Here is a 19687-nt window from a genome sequence, read left to right as displayed (position 1 = left end):
GTAAAAGATTTTTTGATAAACTGCAATTTCTGGATTCTCAATGTCATTTGTTTACTTATGCGAGCTAGAAAGCGTTATTTTATATTACGAATCCCTTTTGTTTTTGATCCAACTCGCAAATAAAATGGGTATCACTTTACTTGCTCTGTATTGTTTTTTCGTTTTTTTTTCAAGGCCTTTTTTCGTATTTTAGAAATGGTTTTTGCTGTTCTTATTTTGTTTGCAAAGTATTTTTGAGCTAGGTATAAAAATTCAGACAAGTTATATTTATTTTGCCCCATCATCGTGGTATTTTCATTCTTGTTCAGCCTTTAATTCAGGTAAAATTATGATAACGTGGGGAACATTTTTTCGATTTTTTTAATTTCAGGGACGACTGGATTTGATTGGAATTGGCGAGAGAGTCTGTTCTTATTGGCCCAATATGTGCAACGTGCCATTCGACAAAATATATGTTGATGCCACCTACAAAGGAAAGGGATCTTTTTCTATTTAAGAAGCAAAACAACTGCAAAAACACTGATTTTTTCTCAAGATAAGACTTCACCATAGAATTGATGTGTGTTTGTGTTAGAAAGGAGTGATTACAAAAAACGATTTTAAGAACTTGTTTAAATGATATAAATGCGCCGTCTTTCTTTTCAATATGATAACAAATCATCGAATGGAGTCTGTCAATTTGAACAATCAGTTATTTATTTATGATTAATATAAGTTTTTGAAAAGATCCCTGGCATCTCAGAACGTGCATATGAAAGCGCTTTCTGGTATGTTTACGGACTCCTCAATCTGACCGATTCGTCTCAATTCAACTTCGCTTTCGATGGACCTCAAGATGCGACTGCAGATTCAGTTAAAGACGGGATTGAACAATTGCAGCAGAAATTGATATTTGATATCAATCCGCCTGAAAACGACACGGTGCTGAGATTCTATGATGCTTGTGAAAAGTTAGTCTTTTCGCTATTTGCTGCTGAAGTTTTGGAAGTAGTTAATAAATACATGTTTGGCAAAACAGACATAATGAAAATATGCTAGTGGACAAAATAGTGGACAACTTTTACTTCGATTTTCAGCAAAATTTTTACGTTGACCAAGAGCAAACGATCAAAGCTACCCTCTTTTAAATGATCAATATTTTTGCACATGAAGAACTTTTTTTACTCCGCTTATTCGAGAAAGAGTTCACTACGATGCAAAAGTTAGTGCAGATGAGGAAATCTGGCCATTTCAGACCCGGATTACATATCATTAAATATGATGAATTGTCTGAACGCGTCTGAGTGGTTCGCGAGACTCATCATCTCTAATTGAAAAAAAAACTAAAAGATTTTTCAGTATTCACACTTGAAGTATGTTGTAATAAAGCTGAAGAAACCCTGTTTTCTTCTGTGACTAATCTGGGTCGAAATTGTGAACATGAAATTTTCAAAAAAATTAAGATTCGAAAAGGAATTTTTAAATCCATATATATTGTGCCCTTTAGCTAAATAATTATGTGATAAATATTTGAAACTGTACTTTAAAAATGTAATTTTTACAGATATGTAGTATGTATAGATGACAACTGTAAATTGTTTAGATATGTAGTAAGTGTAGATGACAACGATACTGCCATGTATCAAGTGACAGACTTCGAAAACACCACCACATTCCAATCTAGTCTACAGCTGTTGTCGGACAGTTTCTGTGCAGAAGGCAGGCTGGCATGTCTAGAATTCAATTTCATTAACTGAATGAGCTTTCAACGGATTATGAGTTTTTAGTAAGGCACCTAATTGTCGTTTTTTTGTTGCGCAAGCTGGCCGCACTTTTATTTCTGCTTAAATAGCTAATGTAATGTTTTGATGCAGAATATAATTTCAAAATTTCGGGCTGAAATTTTGGTCAAAAAGCTGTAAAGAGGTCTTAAAAAACTTTATAGATTATTCTAAAAAATTTAGAACAGTTAAATTTGAGAAATTTGAAAAAAATAAAAATTTGAAAAAATTAAAAATTTGAAAAATTGAGATCCAAAAAATATTTTTCAAATTCACATATATAACTTTTTCGCAAAATAAATATGATAATCAATTCAAATTCTAAATTAAAAAACTGAATTATAGTTTTTTTTTAAAAAAAAAATCACAATAAATTAGCTGAATAACTTGCCATCCTGTCTACTCTCAGGTGGATTGTGTTCGATGAACGAAACAATTCTGAGCAATATTTACACCGCTTGTTCACATGCACAGATGATGTTCAATGACTATGCCCCTTGTGAATACATTCCACAGGAAGTATTGGAGACCTTCGAATATTGCAGGTATTTTATTTTTGGGGATTTCCTTCTAGCCTTCTACCTTCTAGCCTATTTTTCCTTTTTCGCACTAGGAGTAGGTTGCTAACAATATCCTTTTTCAAACTCCTACTCGGGTTTTCAAAAGATCGTTGTGTTTTTGATATGCCTCATCAGGAAAAGTGATCTTTTCAAATTGAAGAAAAAATGTATTTGTAACTTTTTGGGAAAAAAATAGTTGCTACTTATTTTTTCAACCAAGCAAATGAACAATTGATTAAGATGCAGGGTTGAAATTTTGACAAGTTTTGGCAAAACTTGACACGGCGCCAAAAAACGGACAGTTTTTTGACGACTTAGACGTTTTAATGGCTTCGACAATTTTGACACCAACTTAGTCTATAAATCTATTTCTTCCAAGGCTTTTCAGGGCTTCTGTTTGTTTCTTTACATATATTGGTAATGTAATACAGTCACGGGGCATAGAAGCTGCAACTTTTTGATGCCAACGAGAAAATGAACGAACTTCTTCAAGTGTTGTTCGTTCTTTTTCTGCAACTATTTAAGATAAAGGATTCAAATTTTGACAAAAGGTAGTTGAAAATATTTGAAAGGGCTTAATCGGGCCAAAAATTGAAAAATTTTATTTCGAAGGCGTAAATTAGCCAGCTTATCATAACTAACTTTACAGGTGTTCTTGCTGTGTAAACAACCTCACAAACAATATAAGTAATTCAAATTAATGGGCTCAAATTAGTTTTGGAAAGCTGATGAGCTTGACTTACTCATTATGTTGCCTAAAATGACAAATAACAGAATTAACAGAGGTACGTGGTCCGGCGTAAGAAAACGGCTATAATTTTAAGACTAACTTCGCGCTGATGCAGTCAACAAAAGAACCATTTCAGCAAATATTTTGCAAAATACTGCTCCAATCTAAGCACAGGCTTCTCATTAGCAGGTGTGTTCTGTGTAAGTTTTCTCCAATTTTCTGGTATAAGCTCCAAAGAACTTTAAGTTTATGTGTCATAATAACAGATATGACCATTTCTCGAGGCCGGATCAACTAACTCTGTTAATTCTGTTATTTGTCATTTTTAGGCAACATAATGAGTAAGTCAAGCTCATCAGCTTTCCAAAACTAATTTGAGCCCATTAATTTGAATTACTTATAATGTTTGTGAGGTTGTTTACACAGCAAGAACACCTGTTAAGTTAGTTATGATAAGCTGGCTAATTTACGCATTCAAAACAAGATTTTTAAATTTGGCCCGGTGCAGCCATTTCAAACAATTTCATCTATCCTCTGTCAAAGTTTGAATCCTATATCTTAAATAGTTGCAGAGAAAACTAACAAAATGTGAAGAAAAAGTTCGTTCATTTTCTCGTTGAAATCAAAACGGTGCAACTTCAATGTCCCGTGACCGAACATTCGTTTTGTAATTACACATCTAAATGAAATCAATTTTAACTGTTTGTCGTTAATTAGGTGGCTCGTTCGATCAAGTGAAACCTAACCGTTCCAAAAATGGCTGAAAAATCTAATTCGGTTCTACTTAACAATTAATCCCCCCCCCTTTTCAAAGAAATACGTCCTACTGACATGAGGGGTTCCCCTCAATAGGACATACCAGTCAAGGAATGGTTTCAATTTTAGTGATCTGAAGGTATACTACAAAAGCTATCGGGGCTACAATATCAGCTACACTTCGTCTTGTTACCTCACTCGTGTTATTACGCAAGACATTCAGAAAGCTGTCAAGCATGACATAATAAAGCGAAAAAAGGCAGATGAAAAGGAGTGTGAACAATTTGAAGAGACAGCTGTCAATCATGACGTCACAGTGAAGACTGGCGAAAATGAAGAAATTGGCGATGGAAGTGATCAAGTCTTCAGTCATATTGTGAGGGCGGCGCATGCAGAAACTGTTTTGCCCGTTTTGGGCATTATGGATGCTGTTTATACAGGTGAGTTTTTTACGAAGTTTTGATGAGAGCTGGTTGTGCCTGGAAAGTGCGAGAGGTCTCATTTTATGCACCATGCTCACTGGTATCGATTAACGCTGTTAACATTTTAGTTCTATTTAAATGTGATTTTCAAATTTTTTCTCAATCCAGAATCCTAAAACTTCATCTATGTCTGTAATAGCGGTGAACTTTTGTTTTCTGTTGTCAAAGGCCGGAATAGTTAAATAGTTTCTTCAATTCAAAATTTTTTGGCTGGTTTTTTAAAGATCTTTGGTAAAGTCTTTGAATAACTTTGAGATAAATGTTTTAGAGCCTCTGACTGCAGACACTTACTCAATCTATCGCAACTTTCATTCCTCACGTCTAGCTCCAATGGCCGCCAATATCATATTCACAGTGTACTATTCACCCGAAAGATCACAAAGCCGAAAGCCAGAAAACAGTTATTTTGACAATTATTTTGTAACCATTCTGCTTAATGAGCGCTTATTGTATTTGGACGGGCTGAACGATCCATTGAGGCCAAATAGCCCGGTACCGTATAAGAAATTTACGCAATTCCTGGATACATGCAGTATCGAAGAGTTCGAAAAGATGTGTGAAGAAACAGAGGAATTATGAAGGATCATGTTTAAATTATTTCTTCCATGTATTGTGATGGCTGACGAAAACTAGCGAGCTACAAAACCACTAAAAAAGAGTTTTATTTTTGATCTTTTCCTGAAATAGTTGTACATATTTAGTTTATTATTGGCTTCAATGTTTTTATAGTTTTCGTTCAATGTGTGAAAAAGTTAACAATTGGTTAAAATGTGCACAACGAGGGACCCTCAATAACGTAAAAATATAGCCGGGTGAACGTAATGCGAACACAAGATTGATGAAAGACGACGATTCGTAAGTTCTAGAAAGATATGATGCGAAGCGAAGCAAATCGTAAACTTGACGAATCGAATCCGTCGCCGAGAAGGAAAGGGCATTTGGTTGCTGTCCTCTGCTAAATCAATTTTAATCGCCTGACGCTTTCAAGTTTTGAAGTCATGAAAATCATCATCGGAGCTTTTCTTACTCAGATTCCGTGAAAATGAAAATTTTCAACCCTGAAGAAGCGTCGGTTTCTTGAAACATACGGTTATCGAAATTTTTAATGACATTTTTATCCATGCAAATGCTTGTGGTAGATTAGATTTTCAGTTTTTTTTTTACTGATTTTGCTTGCACACATGGGTTTTCGAACTTGTGTGCAATTGAACTTAGCTTGTATACTGTTCAAACATCATATGAAGATTTAATGGCTCTTGTTTTATCCGCTTCAGTATGGCGCATTCCTTGCTGAATGGTTATACTATTTGATAGTTTTTATTAAGACAGAAACGCAATTTCGCTCAGTCGCAAAGTCAATAACTCGTAATCTAGTGGACTAATCTAGAGTTGGTTCAATTCCTTTTGTTTTTTTTAGAACTTTTTCAGTCTATTTTATTCTATTTTAGTTTTCAGTTAAAGCTTCTACGGTTTCAAAAAAGGATTCGGTGTATATTGTATCGGTTTGGTTGCCTCATCTTAAACGCTTGCCTGTTAAAAAGATTTTCACGCTGAGGGGATTTTTTAAGCTTAGCTTTTGATGACATCATTTCTTTCGGCGCAGCTTTTGGTCGTTAACCCAGCTTTTGGTCGTTAGCCCAAAATTATAACAACATTTTGTGAAGGTTGTTATAATTTATAATTAAGCCCGTCAACTCTCCTTCTTGAGTTGTTTTAAAATAATTTCATTTAAGACAAATGTTTATGTTAAAACTTGGTCGATGAAGTTATTTCTTAAAACAAATATTGTCAACTGATTTTTGTCCCTGTTTTTTTTTGTTGGACTAGCCCTTGTTTATGTTTGTAATGTATCGCAAGTAGCGCGAAGCTGGGCTTCGCCTCTATGTTGTATTATCTGGGCTTTTGCATTTTGGCATTTTCAAAGCTCCCTTTTGCTTTTCTTCTTGTGTTTGCGAAGTGTTTCTGGTTTTTTCTACTGTTTTTTAAGTTTTTTCTTCCGAAGTTGCTGGGTAATTGAGGTTTCAAAAGAGATTTTTGTTTTTCATAAACAAGTTTTTCAAAAGCTAATTATACAAGAGAAGCGTAGTGTATTATTACTGGTATATTTCATTTTAATCATAATTAGCCTTATTTAAGCATAAACAGTTTAATGACATATTTTGCTGCTTTCTTTTTGGCTAGTGTTAGTTAGCTCCTGTTTGAACAAATATGTATTGTGAAAATGAATGGTAATTGTTGTTTTATTTTTTTTGCGACGCTTTGGAAATTTTTTGCTTTTTTTTGCAGAAATTTCATTTTTGCAATAACTACGCTGCCGATTTCCTAAAAAAAACTAGTACAATTAAAACACTGGCTGCTCCTTTATCTGCTTGCATTTTTAGATAGTCTCTTTTCCTTTTACCTAACGTTCTACTGCCATCGAAGTTTCAGTTGGGGTATTTTTGACCTATTTATTTTTTTCTTCGTTGTTTCAAATTTTAAATGCAAAAAACTGAGATGAAGGTTTCAATCAAAAGAACAAATTACAAGAATTTCCCCTCCAAAAGTTATGGCCTCAAACAAGAACGTTGTTTGCTACTTAGGTTAGTTTTTGAAACTTTTGTCTACTCTCAAAAACCACACTGCCAAATTGGAGATGAAGGGTTTAACCGAAAAAGAAAATCAGTTATGCGAATCTTACCTGCGCGAGCGGCTATGCACTGCGTTTTGTAAAAATATGCCTTGCGTTTTAAAATTTCGTCACTATACTCGAAATGTACTAGCTAAACCTGATATTCAGGGTTCAATCTAAACAATCAGGGCACGGAAGTCTTCAATCTACAAATGAGGGCGTGGAAGTCAGAGGGGCTGTTTTCATTTAGGAACAGTCAAACTTTCGAATTTTTGATCGTGTTTTGGAATATTTTCAATTTTTTTTTCGAAAACAACCAAGCCAAATCTGAAATAAAGGCTTACTTAAAAGAGCGATTTGTAGTTTTTTCCCCCATTCGTTTAATTCACTATTAAGCTGAGAAACACTAGGTTTTAACGTTTCTTTTTGAGATTTTGAAATTTACGTGTTTCCGTATCAGTACAGTATAGGATCAAAAATATTAGAACACGTAGATTCAGCCTTAGCTGGGCCACTAGTGTACTTCCAAGTGACCCTGGCACAGATATGAGGACGTGCGAATCCGAATCAATAGGTTGGCTATTCAAATCCTGAACTTTAAAACTTAAGTCTAGTTTTTGCTGCATAACAGTGGCAATTTGATAGAATCTGTAGGACTACAAGTGATCGTGGAGCAGTTGTGAAAACGTGATACTCCTAATCTCAACTTTTTTTCTAGGTTTGTTTTAAATCTTTTCCTTATTTCATTTTGTTTTGCCTGCTGAGAGCTTTTTTTTGCATTTTCATCGCTTGTGTTTGCCAAGCGCAGCCTCGCCTCTGTGTTAGCTGATTGGAGTTGAGATTATAATTTTGATAGTTGGAATCCTAGGAAAAGCAAAAAAATGTCCCGCCATTTTCATGAAAAACTAAAAAACGCTTGAAACAAAATTGCAATAGTTGATTCCGAAGACTTAACAGATACGTAATTTTTCTTCAGGGAGTCTTATATTTAGGAACCCAAATATTATACTTCTATCGCCTTTAGTGATTTTGCTTGAGTTTTTTCTTAATTATGCAAACTTATCAGCTTGATCCGCATTAACTTTTGATGCTTTTTAAAGCTGGCGTTTCATTGTTTTACCAAATAAGAAACAGATTGTAGTGAAGTTTTTGATCTATCAAACTTTAAGATAAAAAATAATAAAAAAATAATTTGGGTGTGAGTTTTTCCCACTTAAAATGTGTCAAAATTTCATTTTTTAATGTCAAGTTCGAATATTTCGGCGTGAAAGGTGAATCAACACCCAATTGGCGAAAATGTTTTCTCTCTTGTTTGTTTTGCCGTTTTCAATCATTCTATTTTTAGTTCGTTGGGTTCTCTTTTGAAAAGTGAAAGAAGAAAGAACACTTCAGCTAAAAGTTCTCTATTCATCAAGACAGTAAAGTACAATAAAGATTATTTAAAATAGTCTAGGCAACTAATCGGAAAGCTTAAAGTAAAATACAATAAACAAATGATCAAAATGTAATTAAAGTAAGTTCAAAAAGATATTAAAAATCAGTTTTTGTTCGAATTTTTTTTCTGTTGCGTATAGTAGGGTTTTAATGTTGCCTCAAGCCGAAATTTTGAAGGATTTTTTGGAAGAAAAATACATATATTGGTTTTTACTAATTACCCTTGTAATCCGCAAGGTTATGTCAATCGGGTTCTAGACTTTTCTCCCTTAAATAACTTTGTTCACAGAATGAGCCGTTAGAAATTGTAAATTTAGTTACAATTCATAATCAATACAGTTTTCTCTGCCTCTCCGTCATTTTTGTTCTGGAGGTAATGAATACGCTTGAGACGACACACGTCCTGGGTTCGAATCTGACGGGACCTGTTTTTTTTTTCAAACGGGAAATATTTCGTTCCAAAAAAATGTCAACTTATTTTTTATCTTCTAATGTTTAGCCAGCCTAGATGCCAACTTTTAGATTTGTGTTTTTTGATGTGCGCAATTTAATTGTTATTGCTTTTAATGTTTGATTTGTTTCTGCTGTTTGTAAATTTAATAGCCTTTGACTTCGTACATATTTTTTTCAAATAAAAACGTTATTTCGCTTAAATGGTTTAGGTTAATGATTCATCGGCTTAGTGACTCAGTTGTGAGTCGTTTCAAGGGCAACATAGTTTTTATGCGTATTTCTGGAACGCACAAATGTTTGATTTAAATCGCTTCTTTGTCGGCTTAATGATTTCGTCTCAATTTTTGTCGGATTACTGATCGGGTATTTCAGTTTGCTGGTTTTTAAACACGCCCAAACTGAAAAAAAAATGTGAACTTTGAATAAAGTGTGCATTAAAATTTCAGTTTTTTCGGATGAGAGTTTTCTGATTTATTTTTAATCTAAAATTGCGTTGAATTAGTTATAGTTTCAATTTGTTGGTGTGTTATAGGATTAAGTTGTTTTATTTTAAATCGATTCAAGCTGATGCCATAGCGTATTGTGTTCAGATGTCAAAATTAAAGAATAAAAGTTATTATATTTCCAAAAGTTTTGTTTTCTTCTTTTTTGTGATTTTGACTTGACTGTTTGGACTAAGAATTTTTTTTGAGTTTGGCACGAGATTCACTAGTGCATTTTTTTCCGGCTGAACGTTTTGAAATAAAGCTGAACTTGCCTTTATTTGCCGTGTTTTTTTGGCTTTACGGGCCTTTTTGTCTTTTTTTATATTGTCATCTTTTTTGTTGTGATCCAGAACTCCTAACGTTGCGCAGCAAGTTCTTATTTCATAGTTTAGATTTAAGTGGGTTTTTATTACACGTTTTCTTCAGATTTTCTGCAAGTTTTTTTTCCTGGAAATTGTTTAAAACTCTAGCATTCGTTAGCAAATTGTTTGCGTTCGTTTTCATTTCTATCTATCTATACATTTTTAGTTGTCGTTTAACTTGACACATGTTTAAGAGTTCCCTATGTTTACATGTTTAAGCTTTTTCAACGTAGTATTTTTTGCATGTTTAACGAAAAACTTTTGCACGGAAGCTATATCGTATATTGCAATGCTTAAGAAGTTTCTTCTGGTACATGTTTAAGAGGTCCGTCCCAATTTTGATCTGTTAAAAGGCCTAAACCTTGCAAGGGTTGAAATTTTAGCTCAACTCGACGTTCAAAATCTGTTGGAGCGCGAATGCTTTAACTGTACATTTTCCCTGAATTCGCAACCTAAAACTATTAAAATTTTTGTTCCACAATTTGCTTTAATGGATTTGAATTTTCCAATCCTGTATTGAGGCACTGCCAGGGCATACTCAAAGGTTGCAAATCTGGACTCCAATTATGACTGCTCAAATCTTCGAGATATTGTTTTTTTATGATTTTTTCATTTAGTTGTCAAAAACTTAGATATAAAAAACTAACCGAACTTGAATTTCTCAACCGTATTAAGGCTTGCAGTCAGCGTCAGAGTATTGTTTTTTTTTAGTTTTCGAGATATTGCGCTCTTTATAATTTTTTCAATTTTTTAAAATAAAATTTGATATAAAAAAATTAACCGAACTTGAAATTCTCAAGACTTTAGTTGGGTGCTGTCTGGGTGCACTCAGAGTTTGCAAATCAGGCGTCTAGGTGTGACTGCTCAACTCTTTTGGTTTCCGAGATCTGGTGATTTTTATGATTTTTTTCTTGAATTTGGATTAATTAAAACCATAAAATTCTCAACCTTAATGGTAGGGATCTGTCATGGCTTATTCAGGGGGTAATATCAGGGTACAAATATGGCCTCTAAGTTTTATTGCACTAATTTTTTTTTATTTCCCAAATATGGCGTTTCTCATTATTTTTTCAATACTTTTTGAAAAAAAAACATAGGTTTAAAAACAACAAATATAAATAGAAAATCTCAACCCTATGGTGGGATGCTGTCAGGGTACAATATAGGGTAGCAATTTTTTCCTATGATTTTATCTACTCAAACCATTTTGGTTTTCTAGATATGGCGTTTTTTATGAAATAGAAACCCCTATTAGATGAGCCCAGTTTATGTTCACGATTGTATTAAATATCGCTGTTTTGGTACTTGTTTTCGGAAGCTATTTTTATGTTCAATGATTTATTTGAAACACCGTAGGTGCGAGTCTTGTGCTAGTCTTGGTTTATAGCAAAGTTTTGTTGTTCATTCTCACATCAAATTTTTCTTTTGAGACATGCAGATTGTTTGTTTGCAAGATTTTAAGCAAAGTTTTTGTTTTTGAGTACATATAGGAACTTTTGGATCTCGATTTTTTTTACCAAGATTTTTTTCTGAGCGTTTCCATCTATTCGCAATAAACGAGAGAAATTAATGGAATATGTTTTGCCCGATTCCTTCTCATGTCTTAAGTAAATGATTTTATTTTTTGTTAATCATTTAGTTCCTAACATGTAAATTTATTCCAGAAAAAAAAATTTATTGTTGGAAACTTGTACTCTCCGCTGTCGCAGCTGATTCTAAGCTTCTTTTGGAGGACTGGCTTTTCATTGGTCGGATCTGTCACTGGGATGGTTTGGCTTGGAGTTCAGTCAGTTCGTACTTCAGACATATGATCCCAATTTCCTGGAAATTGACCCGCAGGCAACTTCATCAGAAGTTTCTCTTAAGCATTTGATTCACTTAACATTGAGCACAATTTAACGTTTCAAATCATTGAACAATGGCATGGTAGTAGAATAGTTTGTATAACGATTTCTTTGCAACTATGCTTGTCAGTTTTTGAAAAAAAAGTTTTTGTCAAATCTGGATAGCTAAAATTTGCAATGAATAGAGGAGGAGTTTTTGAAGCTGCTATAGATGCAAACAGATTGGAGTCAGTTAGATTTTTGTTTTTGTGATTCGAAACTTCGTAGATTTCTTTGAAAATCTTTGATAACTTGTGATTCCTAAATTTAGGTTGGATGAATGAGGTGAAAAGTTCATTTGCAAACAAGATAAATTGTCGTTATCTGAACTTTAAAGGGTTCAAATTGCCTGCATTCGCATTTGATTGCACAGCTTTTTCTACTATTCAAAAGAATTTTTTTTTGAGTTGTTTGACGAAACGACTCAACAACTACTTAAGTTTTTTTGAGTTGTTTGACGAAACGAAATGTTCGAATCGACTGTTTTTCGAACCATTCGTTTTTTTTTCACTTCCATGTGCGCAGTTAAACTTCAATTCCATGCTTGAATTCCACTTGATTGGGGTTCTGACTTTGTCGTAGTTGTAGAATTGATTCATTGCTAGTTCTGTTATAATGCAACTGGCAATTCATGCGTTTGTTTTTTTTTTAGATTTGCAATGAATATGAAGTGCTAATTTCACTTGGAAAAATCAAATTCTGCCTGAAATATAGTTTTGGAATTACAAAATGGCATACTGTGAGTTGCCACCTTCGAATGGAACCTCGAAGTGTACTGTTGTTCACGTGCGCGATAAGGATTTGGGGGTTCCCTCTGCGAAAATGGCGGCATTCGCACGACAGCAAACTCTAGAAGAGCAAAAATACAACAAGGTTGGTATGTTGTAGTAATGATGGCAATTGTGATATAGTGGCTTAATGTCTGTTTTTTTTAAATAAATTAATAAATTGATTTTTTTCGGCAAAAATTTTTGTTCCGACCACTGAATGTGGGGAGGAACTTTGTGTTCGCGTGGGTTTTTACTTTCTTTCCCTCAAAATCAGCAATCAAATATTATAATCGGATTGTGTCAAGTAATATTTTATTTTATAATACTCCTGTAAAAATTGCTTTTCGAAATTTTTTTAGCGCCTCTTTGTAACTATTTTTTAGTCTGATGATTCTGGTCTGAAAATTTTGTGCTACTTGCACATCAACCGGTTAAAATTGTTACATTTTCGATTTTCTTAAGACTTGTTTTAATCTACGAGTGACGGTTCTCTGAAATGTGCCCGTTTTAATAAATAGATATTCAGCTGCAATTGAAGACTCTTTCCCATAATAGTAGCCCTATAGTAGTTAAATCACAATTGGCAGTTTTTTGTTTTGATCATTAATTTCCTAAAATTATTAAATTTTTGCCGCTTGTTTTATCAAACGATCAGCTATTCATAACAAATGGATTGCATTTTTTTTTGATATCTAACTGTGCTGATTTGAAATAACCGGACACATCGAACAACATTAGAAAAATCGAACGTGTTTTTCTCAAATGGATTCGAGATTAGACAAAAAATGAAGAAAACAGAAATTGCGTAAATTTTCGCCACAAATAAAAAGATGTAAATTATTTTTTGAAATTCGCAACCAAAATTTTACCCCAAAAATAGGTAATTTTGGGTATTTTTACTTAATCAAGAATTACGCTGAAACTACCGAGTTAATTTTGAGAAAGATCTATCAAATAAAATTATATAAGAAGCCTCTTAAACTGCCCAACGAAGTTCTAGAAGAGTAAAACTTCCATAAAATTGCGCAAAACGTTTGAAATTTGTTTTTAACAAATTTTTTGTTTCTTATGTAGTAAAATGACCATTTTTGGTTATCAACCAAAAATATATTCCCCTATACAGGTATTAGAGATTTTATCATTCTTCAACTTTGTTGGGCTGTATAAAAGGCTTTTATAACTTTTTCATGAATTGTTTCATCAATTAACTCGGTAGTTTCAGTGCAATTTTTGATTAATTACTAAAAAAGCCAAAATGACCCATTTTGTATTATATTAATTCTGGTGAAATTTTAAGCAATTATAATTATCTTAATTCTTTTGTCTTCAGCCCAATTTGAGGAAAACTCGTTTTAAGTTTCAAATTTTGTTCGTTTTGGATAATTTAAATCAACACTGTACATTAAAACAGGAAAAACAATCTGCTCTACGCCTCTTGTTTCGTTTAGAAAATTTTAACTTATTTATCGGTGATTGAAAAATCAAACATTCTTTGCATTTTTCATCGTCATCATTGAAAACTAAGAGGCACTATGAGTGCGTGCGTAGTCAAAAAGACTTTCGATTATTGCTGTTTTCTGTTTTGAAAGTATTTTGATCTAAGCGGTCTTTGATACGTAAAATCTATAGCTAATTGCAAAATTGAACAAAGTACAAAAATACATCAGCTGCAAAAAAAAACGTTGACCATTATTAGATATACGCGTACAATCAAAAAGTAAAATGCTGATTTGTTTTTTTTCTTTTTTTTTAATGCTTGCCAATAATATACCAGGTTTTAATATATGAAGTTTATACAAAGATCAATGTGTATATGTAGTCTGTGAAGCTTTTAATAAAGTTATTAACATACTCAGCTTAGTCAAACTCATCAATGTGTAAATTATCGTTACCAATCCGGCCAATTTATTTAGCACGGGCCATTAATTCTTTTGTGAGTCTGATTCGAACTTTCATCACTTCGAACTGATACAGCAAGACTGTTCTTGGGCGTGGGTAGTTTTTAAGTTTTTGGGTATCTAATTCTAGATGAATAATTCATCAACAACCAACGAAAGCATTTTTTCATCTTCAAATAAGTAAATTGTTGCGATAACGCAAAAATTAGTTCGGCTCAATTTTTGTCGAAGTATGTTGATTTCATACAAAATGCTAAATGTGCTTCAGAAATGTTTTGATTCTTGTGTTTTGGGATTAATTATATTTATTCGAGTTCTTTCATTTCAGCGAGATTGTTCCATCTGCCCAAAATATGTATAAATCATTCATTTTCATAAGCCTAAAACTTCACGTTTCTCCTAAATTGCTGAACATTTCTATACGTTTTGTGAAATTCAGCTAAATATTGCAGCCTACTATTAAAGTTTGCAAATTTGAGAAATCTGAGGTCAAAATTGGAAATCCGAAATGCCATAGATTAGGAAATATAATTTTATAAACAACTGTTTCAATTTTTGGAGAATTTGAAAAAGTTTTTGTTAAGTCTTTCAAGTTTGGATGTTTTGCAGCCCGATCCTGTGTATTTCGTTTGACAGGTGAAGCAAACGGCGTTTCCTATCAGAATGACTGATTGATTTTGCTTTTTTGTTCCGTAATGAAATAAACAATAGATTCTTCAAATTTGGGAACCTGAAAAAGTTTCCGTTAGTTATTTAGCTTAGAAATTGGAAAGTTTTTTTATATGCTTCCGATCTTTGTTTTAAATTTGCCATTATGAAGTTCAAAGATAATTTAAAAGATCTAGTGTTTAGTAGTTGAAATGAAACAAAAAAAATTGTTCGTTTTTCAGATTAATTTATTGTGTAACAGATTTTTTAATGGATTTAAGTAGAATCTGCGTTTTCCATTTGTTATCAGAACATAGCATGAGGACGACTGTTTTTTTGTTAGTATAGCAATGAAGTAAGAAGAATCTGAAACCTTAAGTTTTGATAGACTTTTTTAAATAAGTTTAAAAAAGAAAGCATTGTTGGATGCTCTCAGACTGTGTTTTAGGGTTGAACTTTATATAGCTGTTTTATATGAATGGCAGGAATTTTTTTCTCTAAGTTTTAAACATCTTAGAAAGCGTTTTCTCGGCCTCACTATCTGTTTGATGCTCCGTAATTGCGATTCGTTCGCTAATGATCTTTGTGTCTCTTATCAAAAGAGCCACTTTTCAAAATTTTCTCAGAAAATGGGTAAATAACTCCATAGGTTATTTTTTGTGATACTCACCGGTATTTCACGTTGGCAAAATCTGAAATTTCATTAACAAGAGATTTCAATCCCCAATTTCTACTTGCAATTTCATAAATATAACATCAAGTTTTGCTTTTACTTGAGCTGAGCTATCTTAGATTTGCTTAGATTGGAACAATTGTTCGATGGCAATCAATTGATCAATCTACCTTTTTGATTAGGTTATTATCGATTACGAGATTATCAGGATTACTCAAGCTGGCTTGAAACAAGCGAACTCAAAAGCATTTTTTTAAAAGTAGACAGTGGCAAAGATCTGATGGCCGCTTCTATGGTATTCAGGATTTCTATAACTTAATTTTTATTAATCAAAAATCATAATTAGATATGTAATTTGTGATGTGATCTGACAATAAAAAACTTCTCCACTCAATTTTATGTTCAACATTCAAAAATTCATCTTATGAATGCAGAGCGTAATTTCGGTTCAAGATAGATTGATGATCGAGTGAAAGAGTTGAATAAAGAACCTGAAAATTCATCTCAAACTCTTTCTTTTCAGGACTCTGTACACGATTTGAATTGGTCTTGTTTCTGCGTGGATAGTTCAATCGGTCCCTGTGGTCGATATTTCAGAACATGGGAGAATTTGTGTGTCTATGCTAAACGCAGTGAAGATGATTCAAAAAAATCAAAGGCAGGGTGAACAAATATTTTCTCCGAAAAGAAGAAATGAACTGTCACTGATAGCAAATTTTAACTTCTATCAATATATGGTAAATTGATACTATGATACTGCTTTTTGGATGAAAATTCAAGTTTTATCTTTAAAATTGCGGTATATTTTTTTCATCTCTCTCACATCTAATATTATGCGCAGGTGAGAATTTGACCTGACTTTGAGGTGTTACAAAGTTTTTTTTGCAAAATTAAAAGAAAAAATATTTTTGCAAAATTAAAAGAAAAAAAAGTTTTTTTTGCAAAACAACGAAAAAATGAAAATGCCTTGTGATTTTTTATTTGTAGTTATTTTTCTTTGTGAATTCACATGTTATTCGAATTTAAGTCGAATTTAACTTCATTACGAGGCCAAACTGTGCACTGGATAGGAGCACAATTTTGTGTCTGTATGTTCCTGGATTCCAGAGACAAGTCTTTAAACATGTTAAAATTTTGTCGAAACGATCAAAAGAAAGTAAAGAACAAAAGAAGAACAAAGAGAGCGTCCTTGTTGCGGAATCCGCTCACAATGCACAAAATGCACAGTTTGGACTCGTAATGTTGATTAATTATAAAATAAATTGAAGTTTTATTAATTTAAATTAAAGATTATATTATTAAGTATCAAAATACAGTATTAGACTTGATTTGTTCACTCTGCCGCAGAGTAAAATTCACGAGTTGAAAAGCAAAGACGCGCCCAAATATGACGAGGAAAAGTGTTTCTCCTCCTTCCGTGACTTCATGGCCTGTACTATGGCCAATCCTGACATTAGACCGTGGGCTTCGGCTTTGAAGCGACACAAAGAAAGAACGACTGAACCAAAACCAACTGAAACTAAAAGCAGTTGATTTTCCTATCTGATGACAATGTTTAAAAACTGCCTTGGCTGTAGTTTTTTTTCATCAGAATTGAACTTCGAAGTTCAACTTTTGACTGAATTGATGCAAAAACAATAAGTAATTCATCAACTGAAAATAAAAGTGCTTGATTTTCACGATTTCTTGATTTCAAATGACGATGTTTCAAAATTGAACTGATTACGATGTCCTCGAATGAAAAAAAAATTATAACGGAGTCTTGAAATGAAAAATTAATTAAAAGCAACTGAGGCTAATTGAGATTTTGATTGAAGCTAAGGGCAATTTTTTGAAACTGCTCATTGAAAATTCTTCAAAAAAAATGAATGAAACTTCCGTAAACTGTGGTTCTACTCTGTGATGAAACAAAATATTATACTAGATACTACAAAATATCTTTGAGGGAAAGGAACAAAATACGAGCTGTTCAGCTCTTTACAGAGAACCGCTGCTGTACTCCTGCTAAAAATCTACACACATTTTATAAATTAATTTTTATCGGCTGGGGGAAGTTTCCTCACGTTCAATCGAACAAACAAGCAAAAGTGCGCCATGATGAGCCTCGAACCCCTGACCTTATGATTGATAGTTTTTTTCATCTAAAAACGACCTAAATTGAGTTGTGGGATAATTTTGATATGCAAACAAAAACTTCTTTTGAAGTTTTCGATGACGTATTCACCATGTTTTTGCGTTTTTCGAAGCGAAAAGAAAACGCCAGTTTAAAAATGAGAGGGTGTTTTCAAAAGCGAAGAAAGTTTATTTAAATATCATCACACACCCTCGAGTATAAACGTATCAGCCTTCGCCGGTTTAATTCAAAGGCTGATTTTATACATGTATACATGGCGTACACTTTTTAACGAGTCTCAAAAATCTGACCATATGATTTCTTATCTGGCTAGCGGGTGTGTAAAAATGAACTTTTAAAATCAAATTGAGCCGAATGTTTTGTGTTATGATCTATGATATGAGAGGTGTTCAAAAATGAACCTGCTTAACCAAAACAAAAGCAATCGATAGTTGATATATGTGTATGAAAATAAATAAGCTTAAGAAAGTAGTTTTGGTTTTTAGCCTTTTAGAATTATATATCTGCTGGATTAGCAAATGAAAGTACATACCAAAATTCATACTGGTCAACAATTGACGCAAGTTCGTTTTAAAGTATTGAATAAAAATTAAAATGACTTCAAGAATATAAGGATCCCCTCAACATGAGGAAATACCTGAAAACCGGTGTAAAATATCAAAATATCTATCGGTTCTTGAACACTTTGTGTAATATACAGTTTTCTTTGCCAAATATTTCGAATTGGCGTCGTTAAAATTGATGTTTGTGGTAAAAAAATGTCATGGTTGTTTATAATTAGTTTAAAAGATTTTTGGGATCTTCTAACTACCCCCCCTATTGCTCTAGGGAGTAGTTTCGTTACTAGGTGCATAAATCATAATTAAACCGACCATTTGAAAAATGGGGAGCAACTTTGTATTCGGGTGGGGTTATGTTTTTATTCTTTTTTTGTTGTTCACGCAAAACCAGGTACCACAATTAATCATCATAATTGGTCGTGTGATGTGTCATATTAAAGCCCTTTTAGTCGTGATTCGAAGGGCATTAAAACTGTAAAATTTTCTCAGTGTCGAGAAAACCCGGTTTGAAATTTTTGATTTTTGAACTAATTTCGAGCGAATAAAGCGAGCGAGCAGACTTACCAGAGCTTATTTCTCCTAAATTTAAGCCCTGTAATCTTAGTTTTACGCAAGTAAAATTAGTTTTTGGGATTTTAGTTTTTAGTCGATTGTTTTTTGTTTTTCGAGCCATTTTTCTACAAAACTCGGCCTTTAGACTATGACTCGAATAACACTAATTTGAAAAAAAACTTCTATACTTTTTTAAGACTCTGGTCGGAACATTCTGTGCTACTTGCACAGTAACCGGCTATCCTTACTCTTATATGCTTAATCGTTAAATAATTTCTTTATAGGGGGACTCATTACTGGATACCACAGGGGTGGGGGAATATTTAGAGGGCTGATTTTTCATTTTTTTCGATTTCCAACTTCAATTGACGGTAAGCAAGGGGCGGATTTTGAGGGGAAAGGCGGATGCCACTAAGCTCCCCTCCATCCCAGGTATTCGACCCACTGGCAAGAGACACTCCTAGATCCCGCACTTTGAACTATTTAATTTTTAGCTAACTTCTATTATATGTAAGTTTGAGAAGGTTACTTCTATGAGGATTGTGAGGATTTTTGTCAACTCGGTGAAAAAATGTTTTCTTAATTAACCCACCATGGTACTTACAGTTAAAAAAAATTTGCTCTTCAACAGAATAGCGCAACAATTAAGCGTTTACAAGTTTTGCACCCCTTCAAATTAGCCAATTTTTCAATATGGTTTATAAGTATCAATGCAACTTTTTGGCCAAAGTTTTCCAAAAAGTGCCCGAAAACCGCATGTTTGACCTGTGTTTTTTTTTCAAAAATAAAAAAATTGCCTGCGACGCTGAAAATTTTTGGAAACATAAGGTCTTAATAGTGTTCTTGGAGTGCTGGGAAATCAGTTTGCTCGACCTAAAAAAACGGTCAACAAAATTTAAGAAAATGTTTTGAAAATCTAATCAACCCCCATCCCCC

General features: G+C 33.2%; 2 protein-coding genes across 2 annotated transcripts; both read left to right on the top strand.

The window, feature by feature from the left end:
- Positions 1–372: 372 nt before the first annotated feature.
- On the top strand, positions 373–5008 carry LOC134855247 (multiple inositol polyphosphate phosphatase 1-like). The gene is made up of 6 exons (XM_063871712.1): positions 373–473; positions 743–950; positions 1583–1698; positions 2170–2305; positions 3936–4246; positions 4557–5008. The coding sequence occupies exons 1-6, from the start codon at positions 425–427 to the stop codon at positions 4865–4867; spliced, it is 1131 nt and encodes a 376-aa protein (XP_063727782.1). The 5' UTR covers positions 373–424; the 3' UTR covers positions 4868–5008.
- A 7162-nt stretch (positions 5009–12170) lies between these two features.
- On the top strand, positions 12171–17236 carry LOC134855502 (uncharacterized). The gene is made up of 3 exons (XM_063872040.1): positions 12171–12389; positions 16029–16163; positions 16853–17236. The coding sequence occupies exons 1-3, from the start codon at positions 12246–12248 to the stop codon at positions 17036–17038; spliced, it is 465 nt and encodes a 154-aa protein (XP_063728110.1). The 5' UTR covers positions 12171–12245; the 3' UTR covers positions 17039–17236.
- The last annotated feature ends 2451 nt before the right edge of the window (positions 17237–19687 follow it).

Source organism: Symsagittifera roscoffensis, chromosome 10 (assembly GCF_963678635.1).
Source record: "Symsagittifera roscoffensis chromosome 10, txSymRosc1.1, whole genome shotgun sequence".
NCBI lineage: Eukaryota > Metazoa > Xenacoelomorpha > Acoela > Convolutidae > Symsagittifera > Symsagittifera roscoffensis.
Note: the sequence above shows the minus strand (reverse complement) of the source record. Positions and strands in the feature narration are given on the sequence as shown.

Excerpts from the sequence above, each read along its gene's own strand:
- LOC134855247 (XM_063871712.1), top strand. The coding sequence starts at position 425 with ATGTGCAACGTGCCATTCGACAAAATATATGTTGATGCCACCTACAAA. Across the intron at positions 951-1,582 it reads TTCTATGATGCTTGTGAAAA|ATATGTAGTAAGTGTAGATG; the intron begins GTTAGTCTTTTC and ends TAAATTGTTTAG. Across the intron at positions 1,699-2,169 it reads GGACAGTTTCTGTGCAGAAG|GTGGATTGTGTTCGATGAAC; the intron begins GCAGGCTGGCAT and ends GTCTACTCTCAG.
- LOC134855502 (XM_063872040.1), top strand. The coding sequence starts at position 12,246 with ATGGCATACTGTGAGTTGCCACCTTCGAATGGAACCTCGAAGTGTACT. Across the intron at positions 12,390-16,028 it reads AAGAGCAAAAATACAACAAG|GACTCTGTACACGATTTGAA; the intron begins GTTGGTATGTTG and ends CTTTCTTTTCAG. Across the intron at positions 16,164-16,852 it reads ATGATTCAAAAAAATCAAAG|AGTAAAATTCACGAGTTGAA; the intron begins GCAGGGTGAACA and ends ACTCTGCCGCAG.